Source organism: Mauremys mutica, chromosome 10 (assembly GCF_020497125.1).
Source record: "Mauremys mutica isolate MM-2020 ecotype Southern chromosome 10, ASM2049712v1, whole genome shotgun sequence".
Taxonomy (NCBI): Eukaryota; Metazoa; Chordata; order Testudines; family Geoemydidae; genus Mauremys; species Mauremys mutica.
Genome location: NC_059081.1, coordinates 64,012,463 through 64,027,963, shown reverse-complemented (window position 1 = coordinate 64,027,963; position 15,501 = coordinate 64,012,463). Strand labels below are relative to the sequence as shown.

The 15,501-nt window shown below is 43.8% G+C and overlaps 1 protein-coding gene across 2 annotated transcripts in view; it reads right to left on the bottom strand.

Annotated features, from left to right (window-relative positions):
• Positions 1-13,867, bottom strand: part of UNC80 (unc-80 homolog, NALCN channel complex subunit) — a 190,179-nt gene extending 176,312 nt beyond the window's left edge. For both annotated transcript variants that reach the window (XM_045032267.1, XM_045032269.1), the window contains exons 1-2: positions 13,714-13,867; positions 12,505-12,553 (exon numbers count right to left, since the gene is read on the bottom strand). In XM_045032267.1, the coding sequence (XP_044888202.1) occupies positions 12,505-12,553; positions 13,714-13,805 (141 nt within the window). In that variant the 5' untranslated portion in view covers positions 13,806-13,867. The remainder of the gene's footprint in view (positions 1-12,504; positions 12,554-13,713) is intronic.
• Between the last annotated feature and the right edge of the window lie 1,634 nt (positions 13,868-15,501).

The following is a 15,501-nucleotide window of genomic DNA, read 5'->3' as shown; positions in this document are numbered from 1 at the left end:
TACTTTCCTTAGTCAAAAGAATTAAAGAAATGAGTATCAAACGCCATATAAACATAAGTACTCTGGGCGAAACCTGGCATACAGTTATGCTGGTATAAATCTGGAGTAATTCTGTTGAAGTCAACAGGGCTGCTCCAGATTTACACCAGTGTGACTGAGAGCAGGATTTGACACTCTCTTTGAAGGTTTTATGTAGCATAAAGAGCAGCCTGCTAAAAGCACATAGGCCTTAGGAAATATTTTCACACCCTGTCACAAAAGTTAATCAGTGTGTAAAATCCTTTGTCAGGACATTATATAGTATTTTTGCAAACAGTTGGGGTTGTTGGCTTGACCATGTTGATTATGGTTGCCTCAAATAGCACAAGATTTGGGGGCCAGCGCATCTGTTTTATAGAGGGGAAAAAACCCTTATGGAAGCTTATTAGCAGACAGCCAAGCTATTTCTACAGTCCATTCTTTCACATATGGCCAAAAGACCTCCTTATATGGTAACTGAAGCAATTATGTTCCTCTGAAGTTACTGTAGTCAAGGACTGTATTAGTGATATCACATGCCCTTGCCACAAACCAATGTAGCCTTCTGGCAATCCACTCATTCACAAGTTGTTTAGCCAATTTTACTATGCTCATGGAGATAAGTAACAGTGAATGTACTTGACCTAAAGGATGCTTCAAATGCCATCACACCAGATTCATAAAATTCATCCCTCAACAAGAGGCACAAAAATCCCTCTTTGGTAAAAAAGCTATATTTATCAGGAATAAGCTTAATTACAAAGGAGTAAAGCAAAAGAAATTTGACTTGAAATCTGGCCATCAAAACTCAACCACCATTCCAAGTGTGCAGTACCAACCGCCCCTGTCAAACAGGCTGTGTAATATTCCTTTACATACACCCAGGGCAGGAAAGTAGTCTTTGCATATGTTTGTTCTATAAGAAAGAAACATCCTAACAGTGCTGAGTATAGGCAGAGTTCAGAGCAGTGAAAATGGACCATGAGACTATTATACAGAGTCAGCTCATGGACAGACATACTGGTGGATATGCAGGACTTAATATGACGATAATGACTCAGGTGCTGGAAATAATAGTCAAACGTTGGCAAAAAATGTACTGTTATGCTAGAGGATGTTTATAGCTGTCAGCAAGTATATCTGATCTAGGGCAGTCAAAAATCTCACTGACACTGATGGAGTGCTAGCTGCTCCTTGTTCTGGCTAAACTGAGAAGCAATGAAGCTCCTTTATGGAATAAGATGGCTCAAACAATAGAAGCCACCATCCAAAACACTGGCCACATGGAAGACCAGAGCAAGAACTAACTCAGACAGAATAAAAGGGGCTTCCCTAAAAACTGATTGAAAATTCAGGGGCTGGGACATTGGTTGGACTGCAGTTGTTTGTTTCTGCATGCCTTAAAGGGAGTAAGCAAATAGAAAGTCAGGGAGGCACTGGTAGCATGATGTTGAGAGGTAGCCAAAAGAGAAAGCATCTTTTGGGCACAGAACTGAGTAGAGGCAGGCTTGGATTCCTGAACAAGAAAATTGCTTCCTGTTATTCGTTCCTACTGTATTCAGGGAAACAGGACTTGCATCAAAGATATATCTGACTCATATAATTAATCTCACCTTCTAATGTAAACAATCCACAAGGCCCCTGAATATTAGCTAACTGCTTGGGCCAGAAGAAGCAACACTATGTTTTTCTCTAGAAAAAATGGTTGTGATGGGTTTGGTGCAGAATAGGAAGATAGGATTTTAATCAACATTTGTCAAACCCCCTTATCTGTCAACATGACTGTTCTCTCTGCAGAGACTTCTGAACCACTTAAAGGAGGGGAAAGTGATCAGGAACAGTCAGCATGGATTCACCAAGGGCAAATCATGCCTGACTAACCTAATTGCCTTCTATGATGAGATAACCAGCTCTGTGGATGAGGGGAAAGCAGTGGATGTGCTATTTCTGGACTTTAGCAAAGCTTTTGATACAGTCTCCCACAGTATTCTTGCCAGCAAGTTAAAGAAGTATGGGCTGGATGAATGGACGGTAAGGTGGATAGAAAACTGGTTAGATGGTCGGGCTCAACGGGTAGTGATCAATGGTTCCATGTCTAGTTGGCAGCCGGTATCAAGTGGAGTGCCCCAAGGGTCGGTGCTGGGGCCGGTTTTGTTCAATATCTTCATTAACGATCTGGAGGATGGTGTGGACTGCACCCTTAGCAAGTTTGCAGATGACACTAAACTGGGAGGAGTGGTTGATACGCTGGAGGGTAGGGATAGGATACAGAGGGACCTAGACAAATTAGAGGATTGGGCCAAAAGAAATATGATGAGGTTCAACAAGGACAAATGCAGAGTCCTGCACTTAGGACGGAAGAATCCCATGCACTGCTACAGACTAGGGACCGAATGGCTGGGCAGCAGTTCTGCGGAAAAGGACTTAGGGGTTACGGTGGACGAAAAGCTGAATATGAGTCAACAGTGTGCCCTTGTTGCCAAGAAGGCTAATGGCATTTTGGGTTGCATAAGTAGGGGCATTTCCAGCAGATCGAGGGATGTGATCATTCCCCTCTATTCAGCACTGGTGAGGCCTCATTTGGAGTACTGTGTCCAGTTTTGGGCCCCACACTACAAGAAGAATGTGGATAAATTGGAGAGAGTCCAGCGGAGGGCAACAAAAATGATTAGGGGGCTGGAGCACATGACTTATGAGGAGAGGCTGAGGGAACTGGGATTGTTTAGTCAGCAGAAGAGAAGAATGAGGGGGGATTTGATAGCTGCTTTCAACTACCTGAAAGGGGGTTCCAAAGAGGATGGATCTAGACTGTTCTCAGTGGTAGAAGATGACAGAACAAGGAGTAATGGTCTCAAGTTGCAGATGGGGAGGTTTAGGTTGGACATTAGGAAAAACTTTTTCACTAGTAGGGTGGTGAAGCACTGGAATGGGTTACCTAGGGAGGTGGTGGAATCTCCTTCCTTAGAGGTTTTTAAGGTCAGGCTTGACAAAGGCCTGACTGGGATGATTTAGTTGGGTTCGGTCCTGCTTTGAGCAGGGGGTTGGACTATATGACCTCCTGAGGTCCCTTCCAACCCTGAGATTCTATGATTCTATCACTTCATTCAGGCAACAGAACAGCAGCTACACATAACTGACCAGATTCTGCTTCCCTCATTCAGAGTGAGTAGTAACTAACTCAGCCACTAACCCCATTCACATCAGTGGGCCTATTTAAGAAATAAGGGACCGCAAACTGTGAGTAAGGCCAATACAATTTGTCCCACACAGAAGTATGAAAGGGACTGCTCATACATACACCTTTCTGTGTACAATCTAGAATAAACAAGGCATTTATCTACCATTATTTAACATTAAGTTTGATTTGTTAATGGATCGTCCTAACAAAGGAACAAAATAACAGAGGCCCACACTCTTGCGTAAATTGCCAGAGTACATCAAATTTATAAGGGAAGGGAGAAAAAAAAAATCACAAAGCAGCCATTCTATGCTGATGTGTCTATGTGTGTGGGAGGCAAATGTGGGGCCATTCTGTTGCTCTGCATAATGTACTGGCTTCTCATCCAGCACTGGATCCAATTCAAGTTCTTGTCCTCATCTTCAAAAGATCACAATGGCATAGGGCCCTAGAGGCTACAGAACAGCCTCTTTCAAAAAGACACAGCCCAGATTCTGAGCACTCAGTACAATTCAGGAGTGTGCAAAGGTGGCTTTAAACCACTTTTACGTTCCTCCAATCTTTAGGGCATCTGGGTCCTGGGAAGGTTGTCAGATTGGAGCCTCCTTCAGAGTGCTCTAACCCTACGCCAGCTGCCCACAGGTTGCAGGGGCTGTTGCAACGGCTAGGAATAAATTGAGCTAAGAGGACTTATGCCAGTGGGTAGAAAGGGGATGGCCGATGAGCCATGATGCTAATGTAGGTTTGCCAGCGGATTCCTCTGCATATGAGGGATTCTCCAATGGCCATTTAAGCAAACTTTAGAACAAGCTAATGATTATGTGGTACAAAGTTTCCCATTTGATTGGGAGAACCAGGCCTTATGGTTACAGTGTCAGTCCCCACTCTGGCTCTGGCTTACACTAGCACAAGTGACAGCAAAATTTGGATCCTTCCCTCAACTTCCTTACAGTCTTGCCCTGCCTTGTTTATGCAAGGATAGCTCCCTGCAAGTTCAGCTGATGTCTTCCCTGCACACTGAGTGCAAGATATGGTGCTCTGGGTCAGACTCTGCACTCAGCTGCAGCAATGTAGGTGTGCAGTGACTCCATATACTTTATTCTCGCCTGAAAATGATTCAAAATCAAGATGAACAGCCCACCTTTTACCCTCCATTCACTAGAAGTTACATATACCCTTGGCAGGAGAACAGTGCTGAAATGTGTAAAATAGAAGATCCTAGGGAGCTATAAAGGTAGATGAAATCAAAGGGTTTGGCTATAATAGGCTAAAAAAACCAAAACCCCAGCCTGACAGAGGCATGGCTAAGCTAGCAAACACAGTGGTGACCTAATCCAGGTCTCATCAATACAGGGAATAAATTAAAGCAATATAAGGAGATAAAAAGAACCAGGCCAACCTGAATCCACAGATTTGTGCCCTAAAAATGAATAGCCAACCATGGAGCCAGATTTGGGGGGTGGGGGAGGGGAAAGAGGGAAGGCTAAAGAGAGCTGGCAGATGCCAGTAACAGAGAGCTGCCTCACGGGGAAGGAAATCCAGCCACAGAATCCAGTGCCATCAACTTAAAGAACATATTAAAATTGACTTGGAAAGCTCAGAGATGTTGAACTGGACCCTCCTTATCCTGTAAAGCAGGGGCCGCCAACCTGAGCCTGAGAAGGACCCAGAATTTACCAATGTACATTGCCAAAGAGCCACAGTAATATATCATCAGCTCCCCCGACTCCAACCCGCAGCCCCTCCTGCCTGCCGGCAGCCCCAGCAATCAGTGCCTCCCGCTCCCTCTCCATGCCTCTCGCCCACCGTGATCAGCTGTTACGCAGTACACAGGAGGCTCTAGTGGGGAGGGGGGAAGAGCGAGGGCATGGCAGGCTTGGGGGAAGGGGTGGAGTGGGGGCAGAGCAGGAGGTTGAGAACTGAGCACTCCCCGTCACACTGGAAAGTTAGCATCTATAGCTCCAGCTCTGGAGTCAGTGCCTATGCAAGGAGCCACATATTAACCTATGAAGAGCCGCATGCAGCTCTGGCGTCACAGGTTGGCCACCCCTGCTGTAAGGAGTTAGTGTGTGAGTGCAATGAGATGAAAAAAAAATAAAGCTGAACTATTGTGGCTGGGGGAGGAAATGTGGCAGTGGCGATTCTGGAAAGGTCAAACCAAAGGGGGAGTGTGGTGGCAATGGCCATCTTGAAAGAGGCACATCAAGCCAGGAGGAAAGACCAGAAGATCTAGATGTGTAGGAAAGGAAAGAAATCCTTCACTACAAAGATCTGCCCATCCCTCCTTCCCCCCCCCCAAAAAAATCTCCCCCTCCACCAAACAAACCATGGAAGCAGTTAGACAAGAACAGGATTAGTACATAGGCTAAGGCCTGGTCTACACTACGGGGGGGCGGGGGTCGAACTAAGGTACGCAACTTCAGCTACGCAAATAGCGTAGCTGAAGTCGAACTACCTTAGTTCGACTGACTTACCCGTCCAGACGCGGCGGGGTCGAACTCCGCGGCTCCAAGGTCGACTCCGCCACCGCCGTTCGCGGTGGTGGAGTTCCGGAGTCGACCGGAGCGCGTGGGGAGTTCGAACTATCGCGTCTTGATTAGACGCAATAGTTTGAACTCCGAGAAGTCGAACTCACCGCGTCGACCCGCGCGGTAAGTATGGACCTACCCTAAGAGAGTGTAATAAATAATGGATATTGTATCCATGAGGTTATAATGACAAAGGGATATAGTTAAACGTGTATAGCACCTTGGATAGTTTACTCTATGTGGATACAGTACACTTAATGGGTATAACATTAAAGGTAATATAAATCACATTATAAACTAAGTTATTCATGCAGATCTCCCCCAATGAGGTAAGTTTGACTTGAGTTATCACAAACATCCCAAACTGTATATTAATTGGAGAAGGGTCACCTATGGTGGAAAATGTCAGAATAAGTGAACTCAAAGATGGTATAATAATCTCACAATGCCCAATGTTATGAAGATGTTTGATAAGATAAGACTTGGTTCTTAAGAATATATAAAAAATAGTTCCATGTTGCAGGGAATTTACACACCGACAGAGGAAGTAAGGGTAGCCTGGGCTCTCACAACTAGAGAGGACCAGGCAACAGCGGGAAATACATAGGGAGGGAGGTGGTGGAGAAAAAGGGAACAAGAGAATATAAACAAGTTAAATATTGTTATATGTTTTAATAGAAAAAAATATAAGAGAGTTTTAGGGCTCAGAATTCAAACAAATTATAGTAAATCAGCCTCAGAATCAGAGTACACCAATATTGGTGTTAAAAAAGGAGAGAAATAAACGAAAAAGCAATGTATGTTGGAGTTTTAAAATTATTGTGCATGAGGAGAACTTTAAAATGTCATATTTAAAGAAGAGAGATAAATGTAATGGAGACTGGCACCTGGCTGGGGAGTCTCACTGCTTTTAACAAAGGGTGATATACTGAGCAAGAGCAGAGTTGGTACTCATGGGTGAATTTATTAGTGTTATAACTGTTAATGTGAAAGGGATGAACAATGCCACAAAAAGGAAAAGGGTATTCTGCTCACTGAAAGGATTTTCCAAGTATAATCAATTTACAGGAAACACACACCTGAAGAAAAAATGATAAATACTTGAATACTTCTTGGACACAGCTACCATTTGTCTCTCCAAATCAATCTAATAGAAGAATTTTGACAATACTATTTGGTAAACGCTTCCCTTTTATTGTTTCAGCACAACTCACAGATACAGAGGGCAGATTTTAAATAATGGGTCTTTGAAAGGTAGACTTCTCACCATAGCCAATAAATATACACCCAATCAAAAACAAGATTTTATTTTTTTTTGTAAAAAGATCGCTTTTTTTTAGGAATGTGTGGCACCTTAAAGACTAACAGATCCAGACTAACATGGCTACCCCTCTGATACTTAACACCATGCAAGTTTCTTTAATTAATGTAGATGCTAAAATTTATGCTAAGCTGCTAGCAAACAGATTGAGTGTCACCTGGCCCAAATGTGTTCACCCACACCAATCTGGATTGATTGACAGCAGACATCTATCTGATATCAGAAGTACTCCAAATTTGATCTAAAAATATTAATTCTAGCAATTTTTCCTGTGTGCTGCTTTCATTAGGTGCTGAGAAATTCTTTGACCAGCTGTAGTGGGACTACTTTAGACAAATTTTGGTAAGGTTTGGTTTTGGAAATCAGTTTAAAAAGTGTATATAAGCCCTATATGTTCCTTCTGGAGCCATTTGCAATAAATGTGAGAAACAGCCCCTTGATAAAGGGCATCAAAATGTTTTCTGGATTAGAACACAAACTAGCTTTGGATGCTGACAATGTCTCATTACATTTGCACGATCCAGAAGCCTTGTTAAAAATTATAAAACAATTGACTTTGGAATTTGGGCATGTAGCAGGCTTCAAAATAAACCACTATAAATCTGAAATTTTAGAAATTAGTATTCCAGAAAGGGCCAAATCAAACTGTCAGCTGCATCAATTTAAATGGATAAAGAAGTCTTTACAATATTTAGGAATAAATATTGTGGAGAAAATCTTTTTACGGTAAATTACCTTCCAATGTAGAATAAAATAATAAAAGACTTGAAGGAATGGAACAAATATGAAGTTTTTTGGCTAGATAGGATAGCCTCAGTAAAGATGAATGTCCTTCCAAAAATACTACTTTTGTTTCAGCACATCCCTGATAAAAGACATTAAAAATATAGCAGGATACACTATTAAAATTCATGTTAAAAACATAAAAAGAGAAAGGGTGTGTTCTAACATTCGAAGGTGGGGTAGACTAACTTTCCCTAATTTGCCTTATTATTATCCATCACAATTAAAATGTGATTAATTGGGTTAACTGACCATACACACACTAGGTAAAACTCAATCAAGATTGAAGCCCAAATATTCATAGTAATTGTTGGGCTAAAAAGAAATCCAGGTTATTAAATATAGAAAAAAATAACCCATTCATTCAGACCACCTCAGCAGCTTTGCACTATTTTTCTAAAAAACTGCTGTCAGGGAGGCCCTCTCCCTTAGCTACTTTCATTAATAATCAGGAATTTATCCCTAGAAAATATGAAAGCTACTAGTTGTGGGTAAAAGCCAAGATTGCTCCATTCAGACAGTTGTTCCTGGGTCCTTATCTGAAATCATACCAAGGATATGTAATAATGACATACTAAAATTATATAAAGATCTTGCATTTAACAAGGCATTTTATTGTGAAATCTGGATACAAGGCAGCTCTCTCTAGACATTTAACCGCATTAAAGGAGTTCAACCAGGAGCAAGCTAAAAAAAAAAGGTTTGATTTTTAAGATACATACCAATTTTGACTGAAAAAGATGTTGATAAAAAGACAACCCAGATGAAAAGATGGGACAGGATTTGGAAAAAAAGAAACCTGATATAGAGGAATGGGTCTCTATATGGGAAACGGGATATACATCTTCAATATGTGTAGCTCATAAAGGAAATATTTATAAATTGCTGAATAGATAGCATTTGAGTCTAGTTAAGATCTGGCACAATTTTGCTAACAGGGAGTCGCTCAGTTGGAGGCATTGCAAGGAAAATGGTACATATTGCACACATGGTGGTTAAGTCCAAGAGTTAGATGGTTTGGGGAAGAAGTTATTAAAGAGCCCCCTTGACTCCTTACTTAATGCTCCAGGAGAGGATCTACATATTAAACAGAACAATTAATTTCTTCTTTATTGTTAGTAGCTCAACTTTGTATTTTATATTACTGGAAAAATATAACTCTTCCTCCTATGGAACTGTGATGTATTCAGATATGGACTGTCCTTGTAATAGAAAAGTTTTCATACCAATTATGTACACAAGAGAAGTGCCAACAAGAAGACAGGTATTTAGAAATGTGATCACTCTTTTCAATAAACACACAGGAGGGTTGCTCACCTGTCAGACTCTGTAGTCAGGTTCTTTGAACATTAACCCGATCCAGAAAAAGTTATAAAACTGATGTATGATGTAGTATGTGAATATTTTATTGTAACTTTGCCTTAGTAAGAAATTTCAAAAGACAGCCTGACCAACTATTCTCAGCAGACTGACATGTTTCAGGTGGCAGTGGAGCCCTTAAATTACAGAAAGGAAGGGAACATCTGCAGAGTTGGCAATCTGGAAAGCAGTATTGAAAGCTTATGTCATGAACTGATTATAGTGATTGCAGACTTGTAGGCAATGTTGAGTCTGTTCCTGGTGTGTGCTCTGCTCCCCCACGGTCACTTACATTATGACTTTCCTTTTGAGGCCATCTATTATGTGCCAACAACCTGTTCTGAGTTTGTTCATACGATCACTGTTCTCTCTTCATCCTGTTCCCTAGTGACCTTCTGATCTGATCGTTATTTCCCTCTGCAGTATTTTGCATCTCCTTAGGCACTTCCTTATAGGGACCAGCTAGCTCCTTACACCTGAAGTTTACACACATTCTGTCAGAGCAAGGCTAATCACAGGGCTACACTACCAGACAGGATGATACAGGTGCTTTTGGGACTGGCTTTGCCACAGGCTTCTTGTATAACATTACTCAAGTCACATGATCTTTCATGTCTGAGTGAAACAGAGATAATATTTACCTGCTGCCAACAGCATAAGCAGGCATAGCGCTGGCTAAGCCCCAACCTCAACCACTGCACAGCCAGGACTTTGGGGGCATGTGACCCCCAGCAATCCTACCTCTCTGGACCACCAATTGTGCAGGGGTCCCCCACAGAATTCCCCAATGGAAGGGTTCTTTAGGAAGGCCCCAGCACCCTCCTGGAGGAAGAGACTCAGCTGCCACCAGTAACAAGGGGTAGAGGTAGCTGAGCCAGGACCTCAGGGGCAGTGTGGACTGAAAGAAACATTTGTTAAACAGGTTTGTTTATTTAAAAAATAAACCTAATTAAATTTGAAACTGACGATCTTTGATGAGGCCTAATTTATTATATTCTAAAGTTATTTAAGATAAATACAAAAAAAAATTAATGGTACATGTTTGTAGCCAAGTTTTCAAGAAAGCCAAGCCACTGAACAGCTGGAGGTCATTGGCTAGGCACCTGGAACCAGAGTTTGGTGAAGTGCTGAACTAGCTTTTGACAGCAGTAGCCTCTTCCGCAATTTCAGAGGGAACATTTTCTTTATGTCAGTTTATTCAGCTAGTTCATTGGAATGACTACTTCCCTCAAAAGTTAAAGAATCAAATTGAACAAGTTGCAACGTTTGGTGTCCCTCTTCCAATCTATCACTAAAAAATACATGTGAGAGGATATCTACTAATTCTAAAATCCTGAAGAACATAATGAATTGAACTAACTACAGATACTAACTGTTTAATTAAACAAGGAAGTAGTTATCAGAAACTGTTAGTTTTAAATGCAAAACTAAATGTAAATTAAGCTATATAATTGCTTAAACAAATGTATATCAATAGAGTGTTCTCCTGGTCAGCAAAAAGACTATATTTAGTTGCTAATCACCATTAAAATGTTGATCAGCCAGCGAGAATCAGCCTTTCTTTGGGAAGAGAACTAAGAAACTACAAATGCAGAGACATGATTGAAATTGATTAAAAAATAAATCAAGATTTCCTGCTTGCTGATGTAAACAGAGATTAAAATTGGTGATTTAAATCAATCCACCCTGCTCAGGTCCCTGAAGCCCCTCCTTCACCCCATCCAAAGAGGCACTAAGTACAAAATATGTTTTGCTTAAGACCGTTTTTCAGCATGACATCTCTTTAGGGCCTTATGCCCTCTACTTACAGCCTGCTCACATATAACGCTGTATTTGCCCCATTTACACTAGCCTCAGATACCCTATCTCATCTAACTGTGCTTCTCAAGCACACTGTTTACAGCCCCCTACTCAAATCACATGCAAGAATGTTGTGATCTCATACTGAATACAGTATTGTTTTACCCATCTTCGGCAGCATGTTCATGCTGTTCCACAAGATGTGAGGTACTTGGGAGTATTTAAAAAACAAACAAAAAAACCCCCCTCTGTTTAATGCTGTGGAGATGGAGTATGGCCTAGTGGTCTGAAGTACAGGATTAGAGATCAGGAGATCTGCATTCTACTTTACCTCTGCTACTGATTTACTAAGGTAAGGGACCACAGACAAGACACTCCACTCTCCATGCTTCCATTCCACCACCACCATCTCCACCACCTCAAAAAAGGATTATAGTTCTACAGAAAAGTATTGTGACATTTAAAAAAAAAAAACCCACACTCTCAAGCAGGAAGGTAGCATAAAAACTTATAGTGCTCAGTCTTCATTATATTCAATAGCAGAGAAAGCTTTGGTGAGTTTGTTCAGAGGTTGTTTTGGGAAAAACTTAAGTTTCCTGTTTACAAATCAAGGGTATGTCTACACTGCAATTAGACTGCAGCTGACATGGGCTCACAGGGCTCAGGGTAAGGGGCTGTTTAACTGTGGTGTAGAAATTCAGGCTCAGCCTTCAGCCCAAGTTCTGGGACCCTCCCACCTTGCAAGGTCCTAGAGCCTGGGCTCTAGGCCAAGCCCAAATGTCTACATTGCAGATAGACAGCCCCTTAGCCTGAGCTTTAGTCAGCTGACATGGGCCAGCTGCGGGTTTTTAATCGCAGTGTAGACATACCCTCAGAGTTAGAGGGTGCTGATGTTCCTCAGACTGATGTGAAAAAAGGCAGGGGGCACTAGAGGAGGATCATGTTATGTAGCCTGTTGATTTGGAGGAAGAAGGCAACAGTGAATGGACCATATTTGTCAATGAGAGCAGAACTGTTTCACTTATCAAAATGTATGAAGGACCATAGAAAAAGGCAGATCCAGTTAGAACAGTACACAGTTTGGCAGCATGATAGAAGATGAAATTTAGCATGTATAGTTTAAAGAAGTGTACGTTTACAGAGAAATACGATGCTAGCCTTCTTCTGCACACCAGTAAGCTCTGAATTTGCATAATCCTTTGCAAAAAGAGATGGGGTTTCCAGTGGATAATTCACTGAAGCTGTCTGCCCAATGGTCTTTACTATGATCTTTGAACATGACAGATTTCTCAACTGATACGCTTTTAATTGCATTTTGGGCAGCATGTCTGGTTTGACTTTTTTTGCATAGGTATTTGGAACATTTTTCCATCTCTGGGGTAACAACTGATGTAGGTGGATTTACACCAGAGATTATTTGGCCCTTTGAGTTCAAGCTTTTATCAAGTTTCCATATTTAGCCAATGCTGCATAAAACCAGTAAACTACGATGAGTTTAAGAAAAAAAAGCCACATACCACGCAGGAAGCTTCATACTGTTTTCCAAGTTTGGGCCTCAAAAATGCACTAAAAATCCAACAAACAACAAAAACAAGAGTTAATTTTCATAACAGTAGTTATAGGTATGCATATTAAGCATGTTTTTATTGAGTCATTTTAATTAAATTATTTTGTCAGTGTGACAATGTTACTTAAGTGGCTAGATAAGCCCATGTAACAAACAGTAATGAAGCCATGAGAAACTCAGATACCTGTTGAAAGCACTGTACAGAATGTTATTACCTTTTCCATAAACAGAAGGTTTTCACAAATACCATGCAAATACCAATATGAAAGCAAGACATTTTTTAAATATGGTTTTCTTCCCTTAAAGGTAAAAAGAATTCAGCCATTTTAACTCATCCGAATGATGCATTTTCTAGTAGTCACATTTACCATTTATCAAAGTGTTTAGGAGAGTAAGAATATATTAAGTATTACGGATGTTATGAGTTGAATAGCTGTGGTTTGCTAGTAGATTGTGTTAATGATTCTTTTCCTCTAATACACAGCTATCTGAATTGCTTGGGGGCTTCCATTTCCTCACAAGCTTTAGCCAGAACACCCACCCACCCCACAACAAGTAGTTAGACCTGAGGACTTCAGTAACTCAGCCAGAGGTTATAGGTCTGTTACAGGAGTGGGTGGGTGAGGTTGTGGCCGTGCAGGAGGTCAGATTAGATGATCATGATGGTCCCTTCTGACCTTGAAGTCTATGAGGCCATTTAGGACCCTCATCCTACAGTATTTGCTCAAACTCAGGCCTCAGATGGAAGTTTGCCTTAGCAGTCTACCACTGGGCTAAACAACACACACTCCCCCCGAAATAGAGACCCTACAAAAACAAACATCGCACTAACAGGTTGACAGCCAGAGGTTTTGTTTGTTTGTTTGAGGGGAGTATTAATATTATTCGCCTACATTTTGCCTGAAAAATAGCCCTGATTTTGAAGGGGGGGAACACCCCCCCCCAGTATTCATCCAGCCTCCCCCTCCTCCAGCAGACCCCTGCAGCCCGGGGCTGACCCGGGAGCCAGTTCAACTAGGGGCGCTCCGACCTGGGCAGAGCGCCAGGCAGGACCAGCCCCGCCGGCGGGAGCAGCGCCGCGGGGCCCCCCGAGGCTGCCTGCCAAGCGGGGCGGGGACCCCCCGCAGCCCCTGCCGCCCGGCCCCGGCCCCGCTCGCACCTGGTTTGCCGCCACAGGAAGGTCTGGATGGGCAGAGGGACGCCGCGGCCGCCTTCCTGCTCCGGGCCCTCGGAGCTTTTCCTCTTCACCATGGCGGCGGCGGCGGCCCGGCCCGCGCCAGCCCGCGGCCCCCGCGGCTGCCGCCCCGCTTCCCCCCGCCGCGCAAGATGGCTGCAGCAGGCAGGGACGCGGAGGGGGGGGGGGGGAGCGAGCGACGGTGTCCGCCTCCTCCCGGCCTTCAGCACCTCCCTCGGCGGACAGCGCCCAGCGCCAGCCCGTGGCAGGGGCGCGCCTGGCGGCGGGGAGCCGGGCGCCACCCACCCAGCGGGGCCCCAGGGAAGGCAGCGCTCGCGTACAGCGCCAGGGCTGCTGCCGCCAGCCCCCCTCCACCCGCGGCTGGGCCAGGCACCACCTGTGGCGGGTGCCACCGTCCCCAGCCCGCCCAGGGCGGGAGCGCGGCTGAGCCCTCCCGTCCCGTCCCTCCCAAGGAGCGTCCCGCTCCCCCCCATCCCTGCAGGTCTCTGCCCCTGCGAGGAATAACCGTGTGCAGCCCCCTCCAGGGTGCCCGCTGGGTAACTACCAAAAAAGAGGGGCAGGAGCGGGGGCCTCACCCTGCGGGACACCTCAGTAGGTGGCAAGAGGAGACGGGGTGGGGGGGACTCAAGTTTGTGGTGCAGCAGGGGCTGAAAAAGGGCGAGCCCTGTTCTAGAGAGGATGTGACCTTTGGTGGTTTATAGGGCAGGCGGAGGAGGGAATGACTCACTTACCTGTTCCTTTATGATGGTGCTTTAAGGCAGAGGTTCTCACAAGAAGTTTTTTGGTGGTCTCTGATTGCGGCCACCGACTCCTGCTGGCGGGGGCTCTGACAGTTTTTTCTAAAAGACTCAATTAACTGAAATATGCCTATCGCCATGTCCAAATCATTGTAATTTATTTAGGTACCGTTTTTAAATAATAATAATAATAATAATAAAAGTGAAAAGTGATATTAACAAACATCACTTTTCACAACAGCCTGACTTGGCTCTGGCAAGCCAGCGGACAAATTAAGTGCTGGATGGGGACGTGGGTAGGGAGACAGCAGGGGCTGGTGTTGGGGAAGGGGCAGGAGAGGCAGCCGAGGCCTGGATGGGGTGGTGAGCTTTGGACCGCAGGCCAAAACATGACAGTTAAGGGATGGAGCCTGCTGCTGCATGGCTTAGTCTGCTACCCACCACCCCAGGGCTAAAGCCTGAGCCCCACCATTCCTGGCAGGATGGGAAACTATGGTTGCTATTTGTACTTGATATGAAGGAGATATACGTGTGTGCCAGCTGTATAACGCTGGCAATTCAGCCTGTTCTGCCTCACTAACTGCCATACTTGTTCCAAGTATGTGCTGTTCCATGTATATGCTGAATGTGATAAAGGAGAAGATTTAGCCTTGTGGGACTTTGCAGGCAAGGACATCGAAGGTGGAGAATAGTTGCCTGTAACGTATTGTGGTTTGGACCCAAACCATTCATTCATGCATTTTCTTGGAGATAGGACTGCAGAAATTTGGAGATAGGACTGCAGACCAACAATACCAAATGCCAGACATCCAGCAGGATGCATATGACTTTAGCCCTTGTCTTTGGGCAAGAGAGTGTCATGCACCATGCCACAACCCTTTTCTAACAGAGGATTCCAGGAGACTGGCTGCTAAAGAGTGTTCTGGGAACTTCTAAGTTTAGTTTGCTTGGGTGAGGAAGGTTACAGTGGGCGGCAGCTTGCAACGACTCCAGCAAAGAATGATTGTTTCTTTAG